This window comes from Hyalella azteca, unplaced genomic scaffold (assembly GCF_000764305.2).
Source record: "Hyalella azteca isolate HAZT.00-mixed unplaced genomic scaffold, Hazt_2.0.2 contig6587, whole genome shotgun sequence".
Classification (NCBI taxonomy): domain Eukaryota; kingdom Metazoa; phylum Arthropoda; class Malacostraca; order Amphipoda; family Hyalellidae; genus Hyalella; species Hyalella azteca.
Genome location: NW_025936745.1, coordinates 872,293 through 898,014, shown reverse-complemented (window position 1 = coordinate 898,014; position 25,722 = coordinate 872,293). Strand labels below are relative to the sequence as shown.

Sequence of the window (25,722 nt, the reverse complement as noted above, 5' to 3'; positions counted from 1 at the left end):
CTTGCCGACGACCATCAAGAATGCATTGTATAGTAAAGAAGCAATGGCATCAGGAGTGTGAATGGTACCTATATATGTACTACTCCAAGCTTCGATTTACTACACAAATTGCAGCAGAATTCAAATGACAGAATCGCTCTGTGCTCGTGCTTGTGACATGAAATGTTTTTCTTGTTTTTGAGTTCAAATTGAAGGGGGAAAACGAACCTGAGAATGGTATTCAAATGAAAAATATTACTTTGGATCTTCGAGAACTTAAACTTTCGGCATTAAATTGTAACTATTTTTCCCAGTGAGTTTTCGTATATATAGTTAAATGTGACTGTACTAGCGAGTGAGCTTCCTAGTGATTTATCGTATATTTAAATGTGACTGTACTAGCGAGTGAGCTTCCTAGTGAGTTATCGTATATTTAAATGTGACTGTACTAGCGTATGAGCTTCCTAGTTATCGTATATTTAAATGTGACTGTACTGCCGGGGAATTATGCTATTATTAACGTCAGTAATTATGCTATTCGAAATAGCATCAATAGTCGTGACACATGAAGCACATTCGAGAAAAAGTTATGGACAGAGGATTAATATCACTCGAACATATTTTTCTGATAGATCAATACTGATTATCACTCGAGTACTAATAACCGCAACCTAATCCATGGAAAAATTACCTAATTAGGCAATGTATTACCCGCGCTATTGCACGCGACTTGAACTGCAGGACGCTTCATAATGAAATGTTCTGAAATAAGGGTTATCAATTCTAATTATTATTCGGAGTACAACGAGGCAATGAATATTGCAAAATAATCCAAAGTTATACTTTTCATACTTTCCATTGATGATTTTGATGCCCGTAATGATTAAATATTTTTAGGAATACTGATTCTAATAAGCCGAAACATGAAGTTTAAATATTTTAAAAAGGATTGAAATTTTCTTTTTCATTGAGGTATAAATACGAGTGGATAGATGATGAGAACTGGAATTGCGGGAAAATAACCAAGACTTTGGATCAAAAATCTATCAAGCAAACTTGCAATGTTGAGACATTATTGGTATTCATTCAACGGTCGAAATTAATTAAATAATACAATCCAAATTATTTAATGTCACGAGTCTATCGTAAATGGGCTCGATAGGGATAGCAATCACTGAACCCCTAGGCTTAATAATTTATTGAGAGTAGAACAAATATAATATGCCCAAAAAGTAATTCGGTGGCAATGAATCTATATTGTAATGTAATGTAATTTTATGATAATACAATTATACTATACATTGTATATTCACAATTTGGGCCAAAATATTACAGGTTAGGAGACCACCACCCATAGGAACGATCGATGGACAGTGGTGTTGTGAAGCCTTTTATTCATTTGACTTTTATATGTCGTTGACGCTTTTTATTTGTCGTTGACACCTTTTATTTATTGTTGACGCCTTTATTTGTCGTTTACGCCTTTTATTTATCGTTGACGCCTTTTATTTCATGTTGACGCCTTTATTTGTCGTTTACGCCTTACATTTATCTTTGACGCCTTTTATTTATTGTTGGCGCCTTTATTTATCGTCGACGCCTTTTATTTATCGTTGAATGATTTTATTTCTCGTTGACTCCTTTTCTTTATCTTTGACGCTTTCTATTTACCGTTGACGCCTTTTATTAATACTTGACTGATTTTATTTATCGTTGACGTCTTTTATTCATCGTTGACGGATTTTATTTGTCGTTGACGCCTTTTATTTACCGTTGACGCCTTTTATTTATCGTTGAGGCCTTTTATTTATCGTTTAGGCCTTTTATTTATCGCTGTTATCGACAAGTCCTTCAAAGTTATCACCCGAGAAAATCTGCGTCGCTCGTGAAGCACTTTACTGAAGGCTGCCTCGGCCGCCGCTCCTTCAAAGGCCCACTTATCAAAAGTTTTTAGACGGCATTCTCTTCTCCACTCGCTGGCAAGGATTAGTTTTACACGAACATTTTCTTGAGGATTTATGGAACTCTTTGTTTTTGCCGCAAGAGCGTTTGTTGGTGACTTTGAGGGGACCTTAATAGATTGTTTGTGAGACGGCAATGCACAGGGCGGGTCTGCACTGTCCCCTCACTCAAACAAACGAGTCAGACTTTGTCCAAATAAAGGTGCACTTTTTACTTTTGTGTGTCATTCTGACCCAGACTGGCAGGGCAAAAAGGCGTATATGTGCTACGACTGCTCAGTGCTCGTGCTGTAAGAAAGAAAGCGGGTCACTGTTTGGGACGATACAACTCGTGTATTTTTCCGAGTGTCCTGCTGATTTATGCGCAGTGCCATAGCCCAATTTTCAGTTATTTGCTCGGATATCTGAGGAACATGGCTGCGATTGAGCTTCAAAATGAACACGCATTGCATTTTATTGACGCAGAATATTTTTTGCAAAGTTTTCCGCGGCATAAATTGAATTCTTGCGATAAGCACTTCAGTTCGAAAATTATCAATGCTAACTAATGAGAAGATATCATGGAAGGCTAACACAATTATTATACAAAATTATACAAAAATATGTGGTGATTTTTTTCTAGATTTTATAAAGATTTATTTATAATTATTTTCTAGCAAATCACGGATAGAATAATCAAATTTCAACAGACCAAATTCAAAATATACACTTTCCTATTCAAAAATAAGAATATGGTGGTTGGAAAATTGGTTTTGGAAACAATGATATTATTATCATATTAATCTTTTCCTGATATGGCGAGCATCATTTACGGCAATTAAAAGCTAATATTAATTAGTGGAATTCGAGAACTGATGGGAATCAGTTGAGTATCAGAGAGTTCCTCAATGATATTCTTCAAGTGATACAAGATGGGCACATCACCGGTAACGAAGCTTATACTATCTTTCATTTTCATTCACATTTCATAGAGGGCTTTAAATTCGAGCCTGTAAATCATTTCATCACCGTCAGCGATGTTCAAAAACCTGATTATTGCAACCCCATAAAAAAAACTGGGTTTCCATCCCGAAAAAAGTGAGCAATTTTAAAACTTGCAATTCTTCTTTGAAATAAAAGTCGCATACTGAAGACAGCGAAGCTATTTTTCAAAATAATTTTCTTGAAATCTCTGATTAAAATCTCAATCGGCCATAGAAATCTTGGAATTGGTCAAGTAAAGATGTTTGATCTTCAGGCAGCTTCTCAATTGGGATGTGACTCAAAACTTTGCTGTGATCGATGGAGCAAATTGCCACCAAGTCAACGTCAACAGCCGCTCATCAGTGCCTTAACGATCTTAATTCCTGCAATTGGCGACACTTAATAAGATGAGAACCCAGAACTTCTTCGGCCGTCAAATTAGGCGTGAGAACTGCGCAAATGAAGCACAGCGAAGTCTTGGAACAAAGCAGAGCCAATACGGCTGATGTCATCAGTCTTGCAAATTATTTAAGTACAGCATGCAGTTATTGCATTATGTTCATAACAGAGACAATTTAGAAGCTAAGTTCACAGTCTCTGACCATTCATTACTCGACTGGAAAGAAATATCACCAACTCTCTCACGCCTGCGCTCCGCTCTTCAACGGAATATATTGCATAATTTTGCAATACCACAATACAATGTTACGATACAATATTAAAATTATCGATTAATTCAATGTCAATTTTATACAACCATTATATAGTTTTCTTTGTTGTATCTCTGACCTTCCTCACGAGCTCAATGCGGTTAGCCATCAGAGGCGCCCACTTGGGATCATCTAAGCGATATTCCATTGAATTAATCAACGATAAATGCTTCAATGAACTCCAACCAAAACTTGTGAACTCTCAGACGAAAGGCGTAGCAGAGAAGCTTAACGGTAGGCAAAAGAGGAAGTGACACCAACGATAAAATCTCCAGCATCCATCACGAAGCTTAATCCATCACAGCATCGACCGCCGGCCAAAACTTCGAACTTGCTTGACTATCGCTCTCCGAACAAGATCCGCGTTCCGTTCAAAAACCCCGCTCTAATTTACTCACTCAACTCAATCTACTTGAAGTGAGAATAGAAAGCTCACATATTTCTTGCGACTAGATCAAGCTAGCGAATATTGCTAAAGTTGCCGTCAAATTTTACGAGCCTGATTGATTAAGTCGCAGGCAAATATTGACTTGCGCCTCTCGGCAGCGCACGCAATGCCAGAGTAACGCTGGCAGGGACCAAGCTTAAACATATATATTCAAAGCGGCTCTAAACTCGCAACTTGAGTGAGAGATTTGAACTTTGCTTTAAAAGAGGCGCTTTTTTCTTGGCAACGGACAATGATGAGTGGAGTGTTGAGGTCGCGGCAACGTCTCGTCTCGAGATTCGACTTTAAGAAGAGAATTTAAGCAGCAAGTCCTCATTGAACTCAAGAATAAAGAAAGATGTTAACTGTCGACGTTGAGGACCAAATGCATCATAACACGAGTGGATGGTGAGGTGATCAGGAATAAAATTTCATTAACGAGATTTGAGAATAAAAGGTTACATCAGATTTACAATGAAGCTCATCAAGGAGTCACTTAACGCACATTGATCAATTTCATCTTCTTAAAGAAACCATTCGCTAATAAAATGAAGAATTTTGTAAAATGAAAGTAATTAATTGCCAACAATCGAATAATATAATAAGTGAAGTAACGCAGTACATTGAAGGAATTCATTTATAGATGCAATGACAAAATTATGCAACAGAAGTCCCAAAAAATTTTCCAGAATATAATTCAACTCGATCACTGGATTAAAACGAGCAATAAACTCACCGTCCATTGATACGCATGCACGCAATTAGAATGAAATTGATAGCCTGCTAGCCCTAATTATACGCACTAATAACGCGGCATGAGGGGTCCACTCATACGCCAGCTCCCCTCGCAGGACAATTTTAATGCTCGCTTTTTCCCTGTTCATGTTGCCGGAAGAAAACAGTAATTCCCTTGACGCGGTGGGCACACCTCAGGTTTGCACCACACGTGCCCGAGTGTCTGGTAGGAATAGGCCGTGGTGTGGTCAAACGATCGTCTTATGCTAGTGCTTTGTGCAGCTGCTTTCAAGGCTACCCCGAAAACCAAATTTTAGGGGTACTTAGTTCACATAATTGGTAACACGAGTCCATTTTCTCGGGCTGTGCGCTCCACGTTGTGGCTTTGGATTTTTTAGATGATTCATCCGCGGCATAAATGTCGTTACACTTTTCAAACTCAAGTCTGACAGAGAACCATCATTTTAATTCCGACCAATGCAACTAAGAACAAACAAGTTTCTGCCGAAATTAATCTCGTTAAAATCCTAGTGAGCAAACTTCAGAAATTGGTAGCTTTCATTTGCTTTCATGCGTTTTGTAGTGATAAACTTTTAGTGGGACAGAATAGTTGAAATGAAAAAACGCTCTATGATTCTAATTGTGATACAAAATTACCCTAAATGTGACACACAATTATACTTATTGTAATATTCAATTATAATAATTCTGATATACAATCATACTAATTATTATAAACAGTGATACACTTAACTAGCAAAGCATTCGTTTAATTTCATTCCCCCAGCCTCAATCTGTCTAAATGACCTCATGCCGTTTAAACCTCGAACTTAAATGGAATTAAAATTAACTTCGAACAATTAAATGATTTCTACACATGTTCGAAGCATCACGCAGAATCACTGGCTAGAGTGACACATTTAAAGTAAGTGTAACAGTGGTGTCAGCGTTGATCGCAGCGTAGCAGAATTTTCACAGTTTGTTGCAGGTTTCGAACATACAACTAAATTTTGTTGTGCTTAAACGTCAGGCCACCTTGCTGATGTTAACCAGAACTGTCTCAGGAAGCTGAGATAGAACCAGCAACTTAGCAACTTACTACTGTGCTGATCTTAGTTCTCATTGTACTGTATACATTGGGCAATTCTTATAACTACTTTGGGCACTTAACTCAATTGGAGAGTGATTGTGGACACAAATTTCTATTATAATTTTATTAATAACACGATCACAAGTTCTCGGTGCTTCATACTTCAACTTTTAACAACACATCTGCATTGATTTCGCATCACTTTGATGTTTACCCAAAGTCTAGAGCGGGTGCGTTTTTAATGCGTTTTCAGCGCAAAAGGAAATTCTAAAGTTACTGTACAGTGTACATTACCTTTTCAGACTGCGCATGCTGCAGGTCGGTTCGTTTAGGTCTCATGTTCGTCAACGCTGAGAGGCAAGGCGTCTCTGGTGAGAGTTTGAGTGAACGTCCCATTTTGGGTCTTTTGTGAAATTCCCGCGAGTGCGGACCACGCAGGCTGCCCGGCCTGATAACATACAAATCAAATTTTGGCGCCCGAGTGCTGAAGCTGAACTCGATTCCCTCGCCGACTCGGTGCGTAATTATTTTTGCTTGTTGCTGGAGGTGACTAGATCTTTTTTTCGCTTACGCCCGAAAATCACATAAAAATGTAACGAAAATTCTCGGCAATTTCTCATACGGCTATATTAATGATGCGTTAGTTTCATATAGTCAGGAAGGTAAGTTTGAATCAACTAAACTTGCTAACGCACACTTTATCTTCCCAAGCTAGGTATTTTGCTGAATAATTTTACGGTTTAACAGAAAAACACGACAAATATTGAAATGATGATACTCCGGATACACATTTGAATACAAAAAGACCTCTAAAGATATAGATAACGTTAGTAAATAGTAATTAACAATAAAACCCCATATTACATGATCATTCACTAGGAAATAAATATTCTACGCACCAAGCATCAAATATATTCGCTTACAACTGAGTTAAAAGTCACAGAGCGAGAAGAATTCAGATGAGGATTAAATACAAACAGACAGCGAGAAGACTGAAAACAATAACATCCGGGCCACAATTTTGTGATTAAATAATAATAATAATTCAACAATTTATAACCAGTTCAACAAGCACTTCAGATGCTGTGTACATTATTGGCAGTAAAAGGTTATTATCGTTGATGAATGAGAAATTAGGCTCACAACTAACATTGTTTTAAATTTCAATACAGTATTATTGTACTAAACAGAGAATACAGATGGCTGTGAAAACCGAGGTTAAAAAGGCACTTTTAACCCACTAGACATAACTCCTACTAATTACATATAATACTTTATAAACAGGCTTAGCAAACCAAAAATTTTTACACCAGGCTCGTTAAAATCAATGAAACATGACGCGCCGTATTTTGTTTTTGAATTGACATTAAATATATATGTCGGCCGGTTATCCAGCCCATCTACGAGTTGAATACGCCTGTTGCTCATAATGAGGCTAATTATAGACAAAAGAGCGCGTTCGAACATCAAATAATGATTCAACGTTTTATTTTTTCAGAAGTACGGCAACGAGGCTCAAAAACAAGTAAAACAACCGGCACAGCACTGAGTATTGAAAAAAGAAGGAAGGCACTTTGTACTCCAAAGACATCGACCAAGTAGCCAGCAGTCGTTGCAAAAACGAGTTTACCAGCAACTTCAACCGAAGCAAAGACGCTGTAATGCGTCGCTTGTAACTCCTCTTGAAGACGCTTGGAATAGCGCATCATGAGTGTGAAGGTGAGCGTGGATATAACGCCTGTTGTGAAGCTCAAGTAACACAAAGAAAAGATGCACGTGTAGAATAAAAGAGAATTGGGTTCAATAGAAGAAGGAAGAGCGTATACGCAGTAGCTTTGTAATAAAGTCAACCCTAGTCTTTGTAAAGAATGAGATGAGAGCATTGAACTGCAGTCAGCTGATGGTTTTGACAGTGCAATTCCACCGTACACAGATCCTAAAATGGATAGCATTTGCGACACCAAACCATTCCAGAAACTCAGCTCGACCATACTCACATTTTTATCCAGCAGGAGCAGTGGAAAGTTATTGAATGTACCTCTTTCTGCCATCTTATACAAAGCCACATACAGAGCTAACCAAGTCGACCCATCAGCAGAGAAAACAGCGCGTAAGATGGACAGAAAACTTTGGTTTTCTACCTCGACTTCCGAGCATTCTGAAAATTTTCCATCAATACAGCTTACGAGTGCATCCTTCCTAAAATTAGAAGAAATTCGTTTCTTCGCTGTATCTTTAGATACATACTGTGATTTTTCTCCACGAGCTTCAACTTTTGGACTGAAGTCATCATGCTCAAGATTAATTTCTTTGGGCTTTAAATATTTCTGCCCGAGTTGTGAGGGTAAAATGAGCACCCAGAGAGCAGTGACCACATAGACGCCCGCCAGCAGCAGAAGACAAGTCCGCCAAGACGTCAATGGCAGCAGGAGAAGAAGACCGCCGCCTCCACATAAACTTCCCACCTTATACAATACAACCTGTAAAATTAATAATACGCTACTAAGCATGATAAATAAGTCACCTTAGTGATAATAACATAATAATAAGCTCACTCAACCTAAATACATCAAAACTTTGCTGAAAATTTCTCATTTTATGGTCAGTAATTGCAAAAAAATAAACAATTTGGAATAAGTACCTAAAGAAATATATTAAATCATTCGAAAGACAATTTAAATTTATAACTACATCAAGAGAGCTTGGACATAAATAAGAGCAAAACACAGGCCGTTGACATCAAAATCAGAAGGCAGAAGCAACAACAACCTTGATGTCAAAAACATGAAGTTGTCATGAGGTTATGTGGACCTGCATGGAGTTGACCAGCCCGAGATGAGAGTCCTGAAGCCATACGAGGGCCAGACCGTCCACAACCACGTCCTGTACGGCGCACGCAGCGTTCAGCGTCAGTAGCACCACCACCACCGCTGGCAGGTCCTCTGCTGCGTCGCACAAACTGCCTGCAAGCAAGAATGAAATGTAGTTAAAACCTGATCTTTCTCTCCTGCATTAGTACTATCTTACTGAAGAGCAGACAGAACATTCATTTCTCTAGGAGGTTTACTTAATATTTAAAGTGGAGGTAAGCCATCATGAACCTACAAAAGGACTGTTATTAATTCAAGAATTAGTTACAAAAGGCGCAGAAATAATCATTAATAACGTGTAAAGAACTATCTAGAGGTAATTTTCCATTTTTTCATTGAAACTATTAATAGCCTTTTCTTAGAACCTAAGGGATAGTCTACAAGATATATATTGATACATTTATTTGGGATCGTCTACTAACGTCACATTTTCGTCTTATTCATTCATATTGGTCAACGTAATAATAATGAAGTAGAGGAGATATTCAAGCTTCTCAATTTGTTCATACCTACTCAGAGGTGTGGTAGCAAAGTGTGGTAGCTTTCATCATACAAAAACTAAATTATATGCTTTCAGAGAGGGGAAAAATAGAAGGGGTTTAGAATATAGTACTTAGTATATTTGAAATGAAAGATTTAATATTTAAATTATCAGAAATGTTAATCTCTAATTAAAATCAATGGACAAGTTGGTGATAGGGAAAAATGTTCAAGGGCAATACTATTGAAAATTGCTATGTACACGTAGCGGTCGATTTCAGGTCTTTGATTAGTGAATTAAGCTTGAAAAGCTGTTAATGATTTGCTGCTTCAGTAACAAACTCGTAACTACTTTCGATATTTCGGCCCTAGACAAATAGAGGATGAGCATTACCGGCAAAGGAGGCAGCAGCCAGGAGCAGCAGTGCTGCCAACAGCCACCGCCGTCGGTTGCCATAAAGCTGCAGCGCCGGCGCCCACAAGCCCTTCGTGACCCACGGAACCAGTACGGCCTTCACGGCGCCCACGCTGCTCAAATGAACTCTCTATTACCTTGATGTCTCTAAAGGTTTTCAACAGATCTTCATATTCTTTCTGTTCATTATAAAATAATTAATTACGGTACTGGTGAATTAACGTCCTGCCTACAGTACATACACGGCAACTCTTTACCATGCAGCATTTGACTATGGTATTATAAAGTGCTCTTTTCAAGATATTTGTGTAGTTTGGCAGCAGCTGTTTTCAAGTTATGTGCAGCGCATGTGCATTAGACAAGCCTTTATTACTCATCAATTGCTGATATTTGAAAGACATTACCTAAGGAAAAGAACAATAACATACCATTAAAAACTAAACAATTCCTCTCAGGAAATGCAATAATAAAGCGAAAGTGGATTAACAAATCCGTGAAATGTCAGAAAGTACAATGTTTTGGTTTGTCACTAACCATTACATAAAATTATTAACCTGAAGTTTTTCACTGTCTCCACCTTGAATAGTTGAGTCCACGAGCGCGGAGTTGCAACGGGATAAATTTGTCCTGCAGTCCATAAGGAATTCCTTGCACTAGGTACAGCCAACCCAGTGCAGCAAACTTGCCCAGTGTGGATGATGGTTTTACTCGTTTTGCATAGTCCATTATTTTTTAAAACTTGCGTAAATGGAACTTATGATGAGGTGGTTTCAAGGTTCAGACTTGATGAATAGGTATCATATTGCGGTAAATAAATGATGCAGACAAGCTTCAGATAAAATAACAATCTTAAAAATTACTCTTAATAATATTTCTGCAACAGATACTCCAACTATGATTTTCTCCCTCTCCAACAATATAATTGACTTAAAATAATCATAATATTGAATGAATAAGAAACATTAGCTATCTTCTTTTGCTCTCAATCCACACTTTAGCAGCCATAATAATGTGCTTAAAATTTCTCTTATACCATTCTCGATTGTATTGCATGTGCTGGTCAAAGTTCTGATCTAAAAATTGCTTGTAGAATTCAGCCATCTCTTCAGATGTTAGAGTGAGCTGATCCTCATTGCCATGTCTTGAAGCTATGGAGTATTTTTCTGATAACTTCTTGGTTATGAATGCTTGTTTCTCCTGAAAATAAAAGTCATATGAAAAAATTGCTCCTTCAATTATGAGGAAACTTAAGAGAACATCAGAAATTATTAACAAAATAATCACACATAAATTAATATGGAGAGCTACGAAAAATAAAAATTCATCAGAAATTCAAAAATTGTAAAAAGCTGTGTAACTAACAAGGAAATAGTAGGAATGTTGGAAACTACTGTGTCATAATTAATTTCAAGAGAGAATAATATATTACATTATTGAACATGCTGCAAGATAAACCAGACAGAATGAAATCTGGAACCAATGAATATGCAAATGTTATGAGTAATGAAATAGCAATTACAAAATTTTACCAACTTTCTCAAATGCAGTATTGTGTTGCAGCCAATAGTTTTGGTTCCAGCTTTGAGTCTCAAGAAGAGAAGTACGGTGAGCAGCTTGCAATGGAGTCTCTTGTTTTGCAGTACAATAAAGCACTGGACGCAACTTGGACACAGGATGTGGAGGACCAACGTAATCTCTATCTTCTTGTCTCTGGACAGCTTGCACCACTGTCTTGTGGTCAAGGCCTTGTAACTGTAAAAAAATTATAAGAGTTATTTCAAATGGCAATGAAATAACAAAAGAATTACAATGATCAATAGAAAACTAATCATTACATATTACATAAGAACCTCTGCAAGCTAAACGTATAAAAAGTAAGAATTACTAAATGCTCAAAAAATTAATCAAACAGTCTGTCAATGACACATGAAGGTGCCACCTGCCATCTGGCAACTGGCAGGCTGGTATTGGGCACTCTGTCATGAAAGCAATAAGTATTAAGTAATAAGTAGATTTCATAACAAGAAAATTAGTAATTGGCAAGAAAATTTCATAAGTTGAATCGTATTTTTATTGCTAGAATTTAATTCAAGGAATTTTTTCTGAACCTGATAAAACATGATTCATATTAAAAATGTAAAAGTATATATACTTGCTACCGGTATAGCAAGTGGAAACTCTTGTACAGTGGTAAAGCCCTAAAGGTGTCTTACGGTGAACCTATCACAGTATCACTTATTTAATATCAATGGCTAAATAGCCCATTCAACAGTTAGTATAACTGCATAAAAATATTTATACTTCAAAACTCAAGGTGCAAAAATAAAATGGTTCTTTTACACTAAGAATAACATGCTTTAGGAAATTTTCTGGAGTAGATTAGGACCTAGTGCTAGTGCAGTAGTGCCTAGAGGCATAGTGGCAAAGCAGCAATTTTTTTAGACTCTTCTTCAAGTTTATTTTTGAGTCCTATAAGTAGACTAGAAAGTATCTTGGATACCAGCATTTTCATACATAAGGAAATGATTAAAATATGGAGTAGATGAGGAAATTAAAAATGAACTGGTTCTAAAAAAATCTCTGGTTTGCCACTATGCCTAGAGGGCCCGGCCCCAGGCCTCTGGCCAGGACTGAGGCCAGGCTGGCCAGCTATGGATGGCTGGGCACCTGGGCGGCGAGCCCAACCCAACTGCCTAGTGCCAACTGCCAACTTGCCAAGTAACCAGACTGCAAGTGAAATACCAATTACCAAGTCTTAATTAAGTTTATCAAAGCAAATTTTTGCCATTCACTGCAACTGCATGACTCATGATGACTGCATCTGCATGTAAAATTGTAAATGTCATGTTATGAGCATAGTTTGCTAAATGCTAATTAGTAGTGAGTAGTGACTAGTGAACTAGTGATAGTTCCCAATTTTTCCCATAATTGACAAAATTAGGCTCTTATTCAGACAGATTGCACTTGGCATTGGCAATGGCATTGTAGTATAAATGAAACTTTGATGCAAACAAGATTGTAATTTCATTACCTACTTTAGCTACTTACTAAGTTACTAATGAAATCTTGCAGCATAATTTGTAAGTGACTTCAATGTATTTTGAATCTTGTGACTCATTGCACAATTGTTCACTTAGCCTTTACTTTAGACAAAACTGAGCTTAGGTGAACAAAAATGGAAACAAGGAATTATTAATGCCTGAAGGCAGGGCTGGAAAAATACAGTAGGTAGCCTAGGCTGCCTAGCTATTGCTATATACATAATAATACAGGTTTACAATGCATTATGCATCGCAACGTAATTTGATGCAATGTGCAATTTGTGCATGATGCATCAATAACAAAATAACCTTACTTCCCCCCTGGCCCCTGGTAACATCCTCAATCCTCCAAGTTCCAACTAACCCTAGCGGCCTAGCCTAACTTGATTTGACGATTCCATTCCAGTTATCAAGTATTCTCTACCTATCTTACCGCTATTGAAGAAGATATATTTCTAATCAAGAATGTTTTCAACGTCCCTTTCTTTGCCGAGTCAGTTCTCACATCTTTTGAGGAAACACGGACGCTAGGTATTACTCTAAAAAGGCGAAAGAGCACCATTCTGCAATAAAATTATAGGTACTAATCTCATAAAAATTGTGTGAAGCACCGACAGCCGGCGAATCGGACAGCTGCCACTCGGACTATATCCTATATCCCCGGGTTCCGAACCGCCAATTCGAATTCCGAAATAAAATAAATAAATATACTTGACTTTAACATAACATAGTGATGTCGTCTGTCGGCGCTTAAGAATAGGCCTGTGATGTAGCCTGTCGCCGAATCTTGAAATTTTTGTGGCTTGTTCATAGAAGATCTAAAATATTGTCATTTGACCGCATATTTTCAAAACTGACGATAGTTTGAAATAGCTACTAGACTTCCACCGGTTCGATATGGTGCTAGGCATTTCAAGTCTGAACATACATTTTTTCATATCTGTATCTAGTCTGTTCTTAATTAAACGTGCTCATACTCGGGTAACTCGGGGCGTCAACGATGCAATCAAGGAGCCTAGGGCTAGGTCCGCTAGGAGGCTGTTCCACAATAAAATCCACATGTCGGTGATTCGAAGCGAGAAGAAATGTCGCGTGGACAAGTTACAGAGCAGTTTTTTTAGTTTATAGCCGTGGTCCCTGTTGTTGGTTCTTGTTTCAAATTCTAGTAATCCTTTGGGGACCTTGTATAAGCCATGAGTATACATGAAGTTGTATACTTCAATGAGGTCTCCACGCTGACGCCGCAGACGTGGACACTGGCATTTTCAATCAATCAGTAACGTAGTATTTTTCCGGATTGACAAATATTATATGATGCTTACTCCCGTATTACTGGTAACAGCTTTGCATATTGGTTGTATCAATTTAAAACTACCGTTCGTGTTCAGCGAGCTCAAGTTATCTCACTGGTGTCCCGTTTCAAATTTACTGGCGTTTGTCCTGAAAAAGTTTTTGATTTATTTTTTTTTTCTTTGGTTCAATTCCCAATATTTAAGGATAAGCCAAAATAAATTATATATATTGTTTTTGAACTATATTGACCAAGGTTGCGATTGTGATCTACTTGGATGTTTTCAGATGGTAAATTATAGGTAAAACCTGTTCCAAACTCTAAATTTATCTTCATTAATCTTACCTAGCTCAACTGCCATGCATTTGCATCTACAGCAGTGAGAGTTCTCTAAAAACATTTTTGCTCGAAATTTTCCCGTTTTAACACCCTAAATGTGAATATGTGATGCGTCATATCTAAATGCGTCATATCTTATGTCATATCTTTCACTCGTCATATCTTTCACTCGAAAATCGAGTGAAAATGCATTAAACTGTCAATTTTTATCAAGTTTTGACGAACGAGTTCTATTCTGCCTTAGTTGAACAGGACGTAGGTAGAAATACTAAAATTATTACTTCTAAAATTAAGGTAATACTAAATTAAGGGCAATACTAAAATTAATGGCAAATGCCCTTATTTTGTATGGTAAAGAACGATTTGTGTCATCTGCTGTTTACAATTATTCATTGCAAGCGTCGTCTCCCGCTTGCATCTAAATGTTTCAATAGGAGTCTCTCTGTGGGTTACCTGCAACTGTAGCTCGGCTCCGCTCGTCGAGTGAGGTTGTGAGTGTAGTTGGGGCTGTCTGGGTGAGACCGTATCTCAGCGAGCTGTGAGGGAACAGGTCGGGCCCTAAGTTTTGAAATTTTTTCAACGAATGAAGTTATGGATTAACTCCTGCTCCCTTAAGGCAAAAATTGGGATTTTACGACAGTAAAGTTTGTTGATAGTTGGAAGAAAATGAAAGCCATCACACTAGTCGTGTGGATGACTGTGTTAGGCAGTTGTTTGCTCGACCTCACCCACGCTAAAAAGATCCCCCGTTGGTGGATGAAGGTCGCTCAACGGCAAGGGTGAGTTATTTCAACATCTTTCACTTCCTCAGAATGAAACACAATCGGGTTTTAGGAAATAATTTTTTCTATTATAAATATTTTCTATAGATTTCTTATACCTCCACTGGGGTGTTTTTGGTTTCGTTAAAATTATATATCAATATTTCTTCGGAATTATTAAATTTCACGTGAATGGATCCATTTTGTGATGCCTAAATGTTCGTTTCCTACTCCCTGAGTTGTTTTTCCGTGCTATACAACAATTGTTGTTCCCTTAGAACGTATCATCATACCACGTAATTTAATAATATTTAACGAAAGTTTGCGAGAAATTTCGAAGTAATGTTGTTAAACTGTTAAGAATTCATAACTCCCTTTCAGTGCTCTATCTGCATTCTTTCTTCAGTGTTCATCACGTTAAGTTATTCTCAACGAATATAATTTCCGAAATTAAGAACGTACGCTTTGAGTTTTCCAATTATTTTACGAGTGAGTGATACCTTTAATAAACTATTTTCATCATTTCATCGATTAAACCTAGCTTAGAACATTTATAATCATTGCCTCCTCTCCGTGACATTATTTATCAATCAGAACAAATGAACTTAATATCAACACGTACATATCCTTTTGCTCAAATTTTGGTCATATAGCAACAACTAAATCTGGACAGTAAATCTGTCACGTCTTATTTCAAATCCCGGGTTGGACGACTGCTCATTTTTGCGTCTGAGAGAATGCAATAAATTTTGCGTATTCCAAGCCTGGAAGATGGATGAGTTGTTGGCACTGCAGCGTCAGGACTCGTGGCTGCGAATAAGCAAATCCTCGTGCATGTAATTTATGAATCAGAGTCATGGGACTGTCGGTCACCAAGCGCCGCATGAAGTTAATAATTTGTCCATGGCCATGTGCACCTCAAAGAACCATTGACCTTCAACTAACGTATTTACGCTTAACATGCTTCAGATAACGCCGTATAGTTACTGTTTTAATTTGCCGCCTCGCCACCCTCTGAGTCGAGACAAATTGTATCCTTGTGCAAATAAAGTCTCATTTTTTTCTATTGGAAAAAGAGTACTTACCCATAGCTTACAGCTACTCTGACTGCATCTTAATTGTAGTGCTGTTGCTTGCCAATATATCAGGTTTGTCATTGTTATTACTTCAGTAAAAGAAACTTATTCAGTTAGTGTTGCGAAAGCACATGACGTTATTCGAAGGGTTAAAGGACGGACTTCGAACTATGCGTAAATTATTCAACTAAGTTCATCATAATTCACCATGAAAATTAAATGTTATTTGTAACGTTTCGCGAGACCAACTTTGCCGTCTCTGTGTGAAGAAAGCTGTCCTCTGACTTACGAATTTAGGATTTTTTATGATTTCTTCAATAAGTAAGTTTGATGAAGTGGATAAACATTTCATGCAAGAAACTACTCAACCCTTTGGTGGTTTTGGCTATCGAAGACAGCGCGGTCACAAAGATAACACTCCTAGTCACATTTATCCAAAATAATTTGTAAGGGCAGATATAATTTCATTCGAAAGATTTATCGATTAATTTATATTAATCTTCTTAATTTGATCTCCTACTGGTAGCTTGCCTCGAATTTCTACCAGCGAAAATTGCCTTCTACCTGCTCGTAATTTATTATTCGATACAATTCATATTGATCCAAGTCGATATATATTGAAAATTTGGAACATGTATTTTTTACACTGGCTGTCTTGCGTGTTTATGTCGATTGATGATTTTTTTTGTAAAAGCTGAAGCAGAAAAATGTAGGATGGGTCGAAAGCGTATGTATTTTGCTTAGACAGTAAAATGTTTAAAAGCTAAGAACGTGAGTGAAGCTACTGCGAAATATACTTCTTAAACAGTAAAGTATTTCGAAGCTAAGAACCTAGTTGACGCTTCCGCAAAATACTTTCTAAACAGTAAAATGTTATGAACCTTGGAACATAGTTAAAGCTGCAGCAAAATACTTCTTAAACAATAAAGGTTTTCGAAGCTGGATACATGGTTGAAACTATTGCAAAATATTTGTTAAATAATGAAGTGTTTCAAGGAAACACATGGCAATGGCTGGAAACAGGCCAGACAATGCCTCAAAATACTTCCTAAATCCATAAAAAATCTCGCAAAGCGCTGCCTGGAAGTAGACTCGTGGAGCAGATCTTCCGTAAGGTCAAGGTCGACTTCCGGCGTGCCATATGCTTGACCATCAATCTCTCTCTCTTTATCAAGTGATTATTTTAGCCATTCATTGTAACTACTTCATGAGTTCCGTTGAAACCCGACAGAGATTTCTTAATTCAGGCTCTGAAATTTTTAACTTCTTTATTGAATTGCCGGCTTACTTTTCATAATAAGCTTTCTCAGGCTGGATGAACCCTATCAAGTTTTTTTAATACAGCAGAATGCAGGTCGGAAGTACTGAACCATTGCAACTTTCTGTGAGGCTCATATCTATAATAGCTAGGCTGAAGCTCGTACATTATTTGCACTGTTTTTCTTCAGATCGAAAGGTAAAATGATTGTTATATTCACAAATTAGATAAAGACTTATTATCTAAGAAAGCGCCAAGAAAATTCCGCATTTGCATTTCTTCCTTTGAATGAAGGTGAAAAATTTCAAATTATTAATTAATTGCCGCTGATTCTCTCAAATAGTGCAGAATAGATGTAATGTTTATGTTTTGCTTTGTTTTTTTTTATTTTCATATTTTTGTTATAGAAAAACTTTTTTAGTAAAATAAATTGTACATACATACTTATTTTATTATAGGGTAACATGGGGCAGCGAGCCCACTGCGGGTCACGGGCCCATAGCGGGTTTCTCGCTAAGTATGGCAGATATTGATCCGTGTTCTCTACCGCCGGTCGACAGTTTCACTGGGATGAAGTGTACGGATTTACGTTTTGCTAAGTGTTTGCGTTATTAAGTTCTTTGCGAATAACTGTTTTAGTCCAGATAAAAATTTTTTTGCCGCTAAATAAAGTTTTTTTCCATTACTATAGATGAAGATTTTGAAATTACTTTGAATTATTTTTTCAAAGTAATATTTATAACGATAATTTTGAGACCAAGTTTAGACTATTAGCTTTTAAAATAAAATGTTGACACGATATAAATTGAAATGATACCTAGTGGGGGCAACGGGCCCACGCGTGTCACGGGGCAAAGCGCCCATGGTGAAGTCTTGTGTTATACATCATTAGATTTGTCTCAATGACCTTTTCAAACTATGACTAGCTTTTTGAATTACAAATTACACTTAATATTGCATGATTTTTTGATTTGCCGCCTCAAGGCATCAGGTTAAGTTTCTAGTTATGCGTATTTATGACCACTTTTCGAGTTATTGACTCTTGCCTTGCCAAAAGTTGATTTCAGTCAACACCAATGAGCCAAAAGTTGATGAGAGTTTTTATGGTGTTGGCTGAAATCACGATTAGGTACGAATTCTCTGCACATAATATCTGGATTATGGACGAAACTGGAACGAAGTTTTTTTCTGATCAACTAAATATATTTTTTCTAGTCAAGGATACATTTTTTCATGTCAAGGACAAATTTTTTATCGCAAAGATATCTTTTTCAAGTCAAGGATATATAATGTTATGTCAATGAAATGTTTTTCTTCACGTCAGTGATAGATTTTTTAAGCCAAGAGTATATTTTTTTCAAGTTATGGATATGATTTTTGAGTTGTTAATAAATGAATGAATGTCATATTTTTTATTACATTTTTCTTATTTTTAACTGTAAAGTGTTGTTTTATCATTTTTAAACGAAAAATATGCAATTGTAGTAAAGGGACCAAGGGTGGGCGCCTTGCCCCAAGCCCATGGGCCCATTGCCCCAGGGGTGGGGCAATGGGCCCATTTTGACACCTTTTACAAAATAATGTTTCATTAAAAATTGAATAACTCTATAGGCGCCTAATTCACATCATACATTCCTCATTAGTTGCACCTTTAAACAAAACAAAGAACCACCTCGTATCAATTAAAACTTCGTCAAAATTTTAGTTTAAAAAAAGTGGGGGGCGCGCTGCCCCACGTTACCCTACTATGTCTTATTACTTAACTTCATTATTTTAAAATCAATAGCGGCAATTGAATGATCATCTCCAAATTCATCCATATTAACGTGCATGCACATTTTAAAATTGCGCTTCTAAGAAAAAAAAATAGATTATTAAAAAACCTCATCAAAATATCTCTCTATGCAGCATTCTCTTACTTAGCCGAAAAGATGGAGGTTTATGAGCTTTTTCAATTCACGCGGATTTTCATGTTTTCTCGACGAGACAACAGGCATAAAAATTCAGTATAATTCAGAGACTGTGATGCCCCGCCCGCTATAAACAAGCTCCAGCAACAGACGCGATCCGCATAGACTAGCGCTGCTTGTATGCGGCTCAGCCGTCGTATGGGCAGGAGAAACACTGGGGTTTTATCGCTTAAAAAAGTGAGTGTCGTGATGCCAACACTCATATTTTTAAATAATTAAATTAACTAATTTTCATCTTGTTGTTTTTTATTTAATTTAAATAAATAGTTAATTTTCATCTTGGTAATTAAATAATTTCCATCCTTTTATCAATGGAATGACGGGAGTTTTTATGGTGAGTTTTATAGGTTCAAGAGACTCAGATGAAGATTCGCATGTGCACATACAAAAGTTTGTCGTTTGCTAGTAAATGAACAGTTGTTGGACTCCGTATATAAAAGGAACGTTTCTTGTATTGAATGTTCTCATAATGGCGTGTTTATTGTTCGTCAGAATAGAAAAGAGCTGACATGGATAAATATAAAATTTATTTATCGGAATTCAATAATTTGTGACGCGTTCAGAGTTCGACTTCTCTCAACAAAAACGTTGATTGTCATCAATTTCAAAGTGTTGTCGCTTGTTTATATACCGTAATTAGCAAACAAATGATTAAGCTCATAATGCTCTCTAGCAACGATGGAGCTTACACTCTCCTAGGACGGCTTGAACTCAGACCAGCAAGCAACGTTGTTGCCACTATAAAATACCTCTGCTTGATCCCGCACGCAGATACGCTGCACTCACCGTGCCAGATTATAGATCACTTATACACATCAGTTCTCTGTTAGGGTCCAAGACGTATCCTATCTTCGACCCCATCATTTGTCGAGAGACAGAAATTATTCGGCAGAGATTTTTATCCTAACCTGAATGGCGCCGAGCGAAATTTTATTGCCTGCCTATCGGCGAAGTTTCGCTTTGTGCTTGCAAATTGCAGTCCGATAATGGAAAAAATTCAGCTGAATGCCCGACAAATAGTAATATTTTTTACTAATCTTCTTGGTGAATCTTCTTGTGTGATTCATGGACTTGTATGTTAAATTGACCGCCCGGTAACGCTGTTGGTATAACGTAGAAAACGCGGTCCACTTTTCCGTGTAGGTTCATCGCAGAACATTCTTCTTGTTGATACCAATCTTAAAGTTCCACTCAATATAATTTATTGAGTCCATGAAATTATATTGAATCAACTCCATGAATTTATTTTCATTTTTCGATCAGTCTTTCAAAAAAATCTTTTATATATTCCCAGTCAGTACTGTTGTTTGTTGCCTCTTTGGCAGTAATGCGCTATTGCGATGCATGAAAGACATCATGCCTTTATTAAATGGTCATTCTATCACAGAATTGCCTCAAGTTTGCTTACATTCTCCAATTAATGCAACTCGTATGCTCACTGCATTCAAGTCCATACTCATAGACGATTTCACTTACTCGTCTGTCACACAAATTCCATCACAATTGAAGCTGCGTTTTGGTCAATCAGATTTCGTTCTCAAGCTCATGGTAGCTGGTCCATTATGGTCAGGATTGACGTACATCGCTCTTTCTTTGCTGCACATTGACTCGGTTATTTTGTATGCAGGATCGCTCGTATGCTGACTGCTATACGGGCGTAGATGCCTGGCTCCTCTCGAGTATGAAAGCTTTCCCTTCGCACCTCTGACCTCAGTTCTGCAGTAAGAAATTCAATCGAGTTTATTTTGACTATTCTGCAATGTAAAAGCCCTGAAGGAGCCTTTATTTTTCTAAACTGATGCACGCAGGCAATGGCGCGTTCACAGCTAACTCGAAATACGCGTATTCGGTCAAGTATTTTTTTTGAAGTCCTTGATTTTGGAATTAATAACTTCTTTTCTACTCGTATAACTGAAGTGTTAGGTTTGAATAACTTTCGGCGCGCGACTTTCTCGTTTTTTTTTTAATTCTCGCTTCCATTTCAACGTTTGAGAAAGGCAGACTATTTCTGAGGTTTTGTTTCGCTTCGTTTTTTGGAATAACGACTGAAGTTGGGAGGTTCTTGTAGCTTAAATGCAGCGAGGATCAAATTATAGTTGCTGCACCCTTGCTCATACTTAATATGGGATCAATTTTATTGAACTCCGACCCTGAATATGGGCGTCAGGACAAGCCTGGTCGCATGTATCAAGAGATGGGCTTTGTTGCTCCAAAATGGATGACATTCTAACCCGATTTGTTCCATCTATACTTGGGCATCCATCTTGTTCCTTCCATCTACTGATTCGTATTATAGTCTACAAATGGCAGACCAGGCCCTCTAGACCCAAATAACCATATATTTTATACTGGTTGAATTACCAGATCAAGTTTTCCTAGCACCAAACTTGGTTTTTCAAACCACTTGGAATTGCGAGCTCATTCTTCAGCTGCCATGGGTGGGGCTGACATGCAGCTTACGTCATCGACGGACACGATTAAATGTCTCTTTATAAAATTTTTTATTCATGAATCTGTGCCGTTGAATAATTTTATTAAGTTTGTATGGATACTTAAAAATTTTTATTTTTCTCTGTTCAAAGAACTGATATAATAGTTATTTCGCTGTTCCGAAGTGCGATAATCAACCTTCTTACGGACAGAACTCTACGTTAGTCCTCGAGTACAGCCGCATCAACATGTGAGCCTTGCCAGGGTTATTTGTTGTCTGCAAAATTTGTCTTTAAAATATTAAATCATACCGAAATATCTTAACGATGAATTGCAAATGTAAATAGGATTAATTCAAGTCATTTTTAACATGTAGAGTGCGCTTATATGTAAATTTGTCTACTATATCATTTGTTCAACACCTAAAATATTCCATAGTTAATTCAATATTTGTGGAATCATTGGCTCACTGGTCCATACATAACTTTAGTGAACTTTTTTGTGAGCCCCAATTTCTAAAGTATTTAACATATCGTGTATTTTTCAAAATAACAGATTGTCAGGTTGGCAAACTAAAACAATTAACTGATGCCGTCATAAACTCTGAGTTGCGTAGAGATAATTGAAGGATCTTTGGGAGTGGAAGTTCAGCGGAATGGAGGAGTCATGTGGGTGTTTGTAGCTCCGTCAGTTCTGCTGGCACGTTTCATGGTCGCGCTGGCACGTTTCATGGTCGCGCTGGCACTGGCACGTTTCATGGTCGCACTGGCACGTTTCATGGTCGCACTGGCACGACGTTTCATGGTCGCGCTGGCACGTTTCATGGTCGCGCTGGCACGTTTCACTGCCGCTCTGGCACGTTTCATGGTCGCACTGGCACGTTTCATGGTCGCACTGGCACGTTTATGGTCGCACTGGCACGTTTCACTGCCGCTCTGGCACGTTTCATGGTTGCGCTCTGACCATGACGAACTTGGCCGCTCGTCACGCATAGTATGAAGCCACTACAACAACTGCGCAGTTCGCTCAGTTTGCTTTTCAATTCTCGTTTAACTGCGACGTGGTCAATGTAATGTATGAATGAATGAATTCGTTTCATTCACGCTATGCTCCCTGAAATGAAAATTAAGATCGCCCGAAATTTACAATCAAAACTGGTTGAGACAAAACCTTGTTGTCGATATAGATTATTAAGATATTCTTTAACAAACTAATTCAAGATTTGTGATAAGTACAAACTTTCAGAATTTGTGAAGAGGTGTAAATTATTATAATCTTGGAATTTTATCGTGAATTTTCTGGTCAACTGGTGAAACATAATTAAATTTGAAGACTCTTCGGTTATCGTCTGATGAGGTGGCACAGAATTTTGTTTTAAGCCATCCGAAATAATATAAAATTCTAACACAAATTCTTATGAGGCATGATCAGGATTCTGATAGATTTTAGTAAAGTTTTTGATGAAATTAAGCTTCCTCTAATTTATGCTATTTTGTAAGCTTGATAAAAACCGATTAGCCTGTATTTTCACAGCTAAACTCCCTTCACTTAGCTAACTTGACACGATGTTTTTGGAAGCAATGATCATGGTGCTATCAAATGATACTTTAAACAGTCCTGATGCAGAATGTCGTTGAGCTTTTTAAAGGAGCATTGTGCTCGTCTCAAGCATCAACATTTACGCCATCAACTTCATGTATCGCTCCTGTTCAGTGACTCAACGTGGGCGCACTAAATTGCTCCACTAAGAGCTCACCTCAGTCGAAGATTTTTACTGCAGCAACAAGAAGACTTGACGAGCGATATCTCACAGTATTATGTTCTCTTCGCTCTCGAGTCTGTGAGAGGCGTGGACTGAGAGGATGCTTCTTTTAAAAGTGGTTTTCATTCTATTTCATAATTTAATATTCGTTCCAAAAAATTTGCCGAGAATTAGAAACCATCATTGAATTACTGCGAGGTTTTGGGTTTATTATCAATCCATCAACAACTGTAGCGGGAACAATCCATTGTTAATACACTATGCGAACCACTTATAGGTCCTTGAGCTCCTTTGTTCACAATGTGTTGAGTTCACAAGGGAACTTTGCAGCCTTCGATATTCATGTATTAAAAAGTTACCAGTTAGAGTCCAACGATGAACGAAGAAGATTACTTCAGGAAACACAAACGTTTCTCTTATCTCAACGGATTACATCATGAAATATCACGTAGTATATTACTAGTCAGAGTATTCACACAAGCCGATAATTACAACAAATCGGATCAAAAGGGCGATATGCTAAGGCAACTTATCTTCATGAGAAAATTAATCTCATTCTTTTACCCAGTGGATTTTTAGAATAATTTCACTTGAGTGATAATTTTTCCGGAAAAAAATTTTGCGCCAGAGGCTAAAATTCTCGTGGGCCTCGGAGAAAAGCACATACTATGTCTGTGCTTTATGTAGATTAAGAAACATTTGATAGCGCTCGTCTTATTAGAAACGCTCATATTTTACAACACTTTCAATGAATAATAAACAATAAAAAAGAAGCAAAATTTCTATTCACAATGTCACCAGCACGTACCGCCGGTGGCTCTCAGGAAACGCGCGCATGTCTGTCCCACGCTCGTTCATGTCATGACGTCACGTAAGTCGTTGCGTGACTCACGAAGAGACTTAGCTGCGATCTGGTGATGACGTTATCCAGCTTCACGCTGCGTGATTACTCACTGATTAGACTTATTCATTAATTATTAGTTCTGATCAATTACGAATAATTGCTGAACATTCTTCGCGTTCATGAACAATTTTTCTTGAAAAGTTTAATTTCCACTAATTCTAGTCAAGTCACCACATGGTTTGTAATTTAAATTTCCAGTTCTAATTTGGCTACCGTATCTTTTCAAGATATGTTAGTCTTGACTCGCATATTTAGATGCTTTCAAACGCCAAGCCTCAAACTCATCAAGCTAAGGAACGATATTCTTGCTTTTAGCTTATATATAATCAAAACCTGCCAGTACAAGAACAATGTTGCATATTCAAATTCGGAAAATTTTTATGTTCACTCAAAGCCTGGATAATTATCTTCTAGAGTGTAGACATTTTGCTTATGCTTCAATTCAGAGAATAATTTCTTTCGGAATCCTTGAAAAGGGGCCGCCATTGTGCTTATTGAAGCGGGATAAAATACCGGAATTCTCGAACGAAGAGTTTCCTTCTTTTTATCATTGTTCAATTTTAGTCGAAATGTACTATCAAAATATACATTACTGTGATTTTACTACTGTGTACACCGATTCAACTATCCATAAATGCAAATTATTCATACCCTGTCTTAGCTGTCTATTGCAAATTTTTTTTCTAAAGCATAATTCGTGATCTATCAAGCTCGAAGTCTCGTACATGATTAATTGATTGTCTTCAGAATCTCTGAAACTTTTTTAAAAATTCTATGGTACAACTTCATGTTCGCTGGCGATGCTTGTCTCGAATTAGCCCCTCACGTAAGCGGCAAGCTATGTTGTGGCGACACCTCCAAACCATAGCCATGTTTTCCCGCTACAAAAACAAAAATCGAGTGAAGTGTTGGGGGGCTTGAAGGAGTGCCATAGTGTAAGGGTCTGACCGAGCGTCTCAACAGTAAAGTTGGCAAGGGTCGCCCACCCACAACTTACAGCGCCAATCTGAACTAAGTGTGTTGATGTTTAAACAATTGCAGGTTCAACTCAAGTATTCTCCTCCGGAAATAGACTACTGTGAGTGCACACAAACTCATGCGAATTTTAGCATCGACGTGAATTTAAAAGCAGAGAAAACGCCATATGTGTTCACTTGTACATTATAATTGAAGATATTGTGAATTTATTTAGCGTTTTGTTTGCCTCTAAATTCTTGGTGAACTTGCGATTTCAGCCGGCTAATCATATAAGTTTTAGCT

The 25,722-nt window shown here is 37.5% G+C and overlaps 3 protein-coding genes across 6 annotated transcripts in view; 1 reads left to right on the top strand and 2 right to left on the bottom strand.

The window, feature by feature from the left end:
• Window positions 1–6,477: 6,477 nt before the first annotated feature.
• Window positions 6,478–10,363, bottom strand: LOC108677202 (major facilitator superfamily domain-containing protein 3). Its single transcript, XM_018165387.2, has 4 exons — window positions 10,208–10,363; window positions 9,610–9,743; window positions 8,677–8,828; window positions 6,478–8,345 (listed from the first exon to the last, which is right to left on the bottom strand). The coding sequence occupies exons 1-4, from the start codon at window positions 10,354–10,356 to the stop codon at window positions 7,344–7,346; spliced, it is 1,437 nt and encodes a 478-aa protein (XP_018020876.1). The 5' UTR covers window positions 10,357–10,363; the 3' UTR covers window positions 6,478–7,343.
• LOC125178034 (cytochrome c oxidase assembly factor 8-like) lies at window positions 10,309–13,303 on the bottom strand. 2 transcript variants are annotated; one of them, XM_047880917.1, is made up of 3 exons: window positions 13,105–13,303; window positions 11,164–11,382; window positions 10,309–10,827 (listed from the first exon to the last, which is right to left on the bottom strand). In XM_047880917.1, the coding sequence occupies exons 1-3, from the start codon at window positions 13,231–13,233 to the stop codon at window positions 10,597–10,599; spliced, it is 579 nt and encodes a 192-aa protein (XP_047736873.1). In that variant the 5' UTR covers window positions 13,234–13,303; the 3' UTR covers window positions 10,309–10,596. The 2 variants fall into 2 exon arrangements, with proteins under 2 accessions (XP_047736873.1, XP_047736874.1); XM_047880918.1 differs by lacking the exon at window positions 13,105–13,303 and adding an exon at window positions 12,679–12,742.
• A 1,459-nt stretch (window positions 13,304–14,762) lies between these two features.
• LOC108677189 (transforming growth factor-beta-induced protein ig-h3) overlaps window positions 14,763–25,722 on the top strand; it is a 30,633-nt gene continuing 19,673 nt past the window's right edge. For all 3 annotated transcript variants that reach the window (XM_018165365.2, XM_018165364.2, XM_018165363.2), the window contains exon 1: window positions 14,763–15,080. In XM_018165365.2, the coding sequence (XP_018020854.1) occupies window positions 14,968–15,080 (113 nt within the window). In that variant the 5' untranslated portion in view covers window positions 14,763–14,967. The remainder of the gene's footprint in view (window positions 15,081–25,722) is intronic.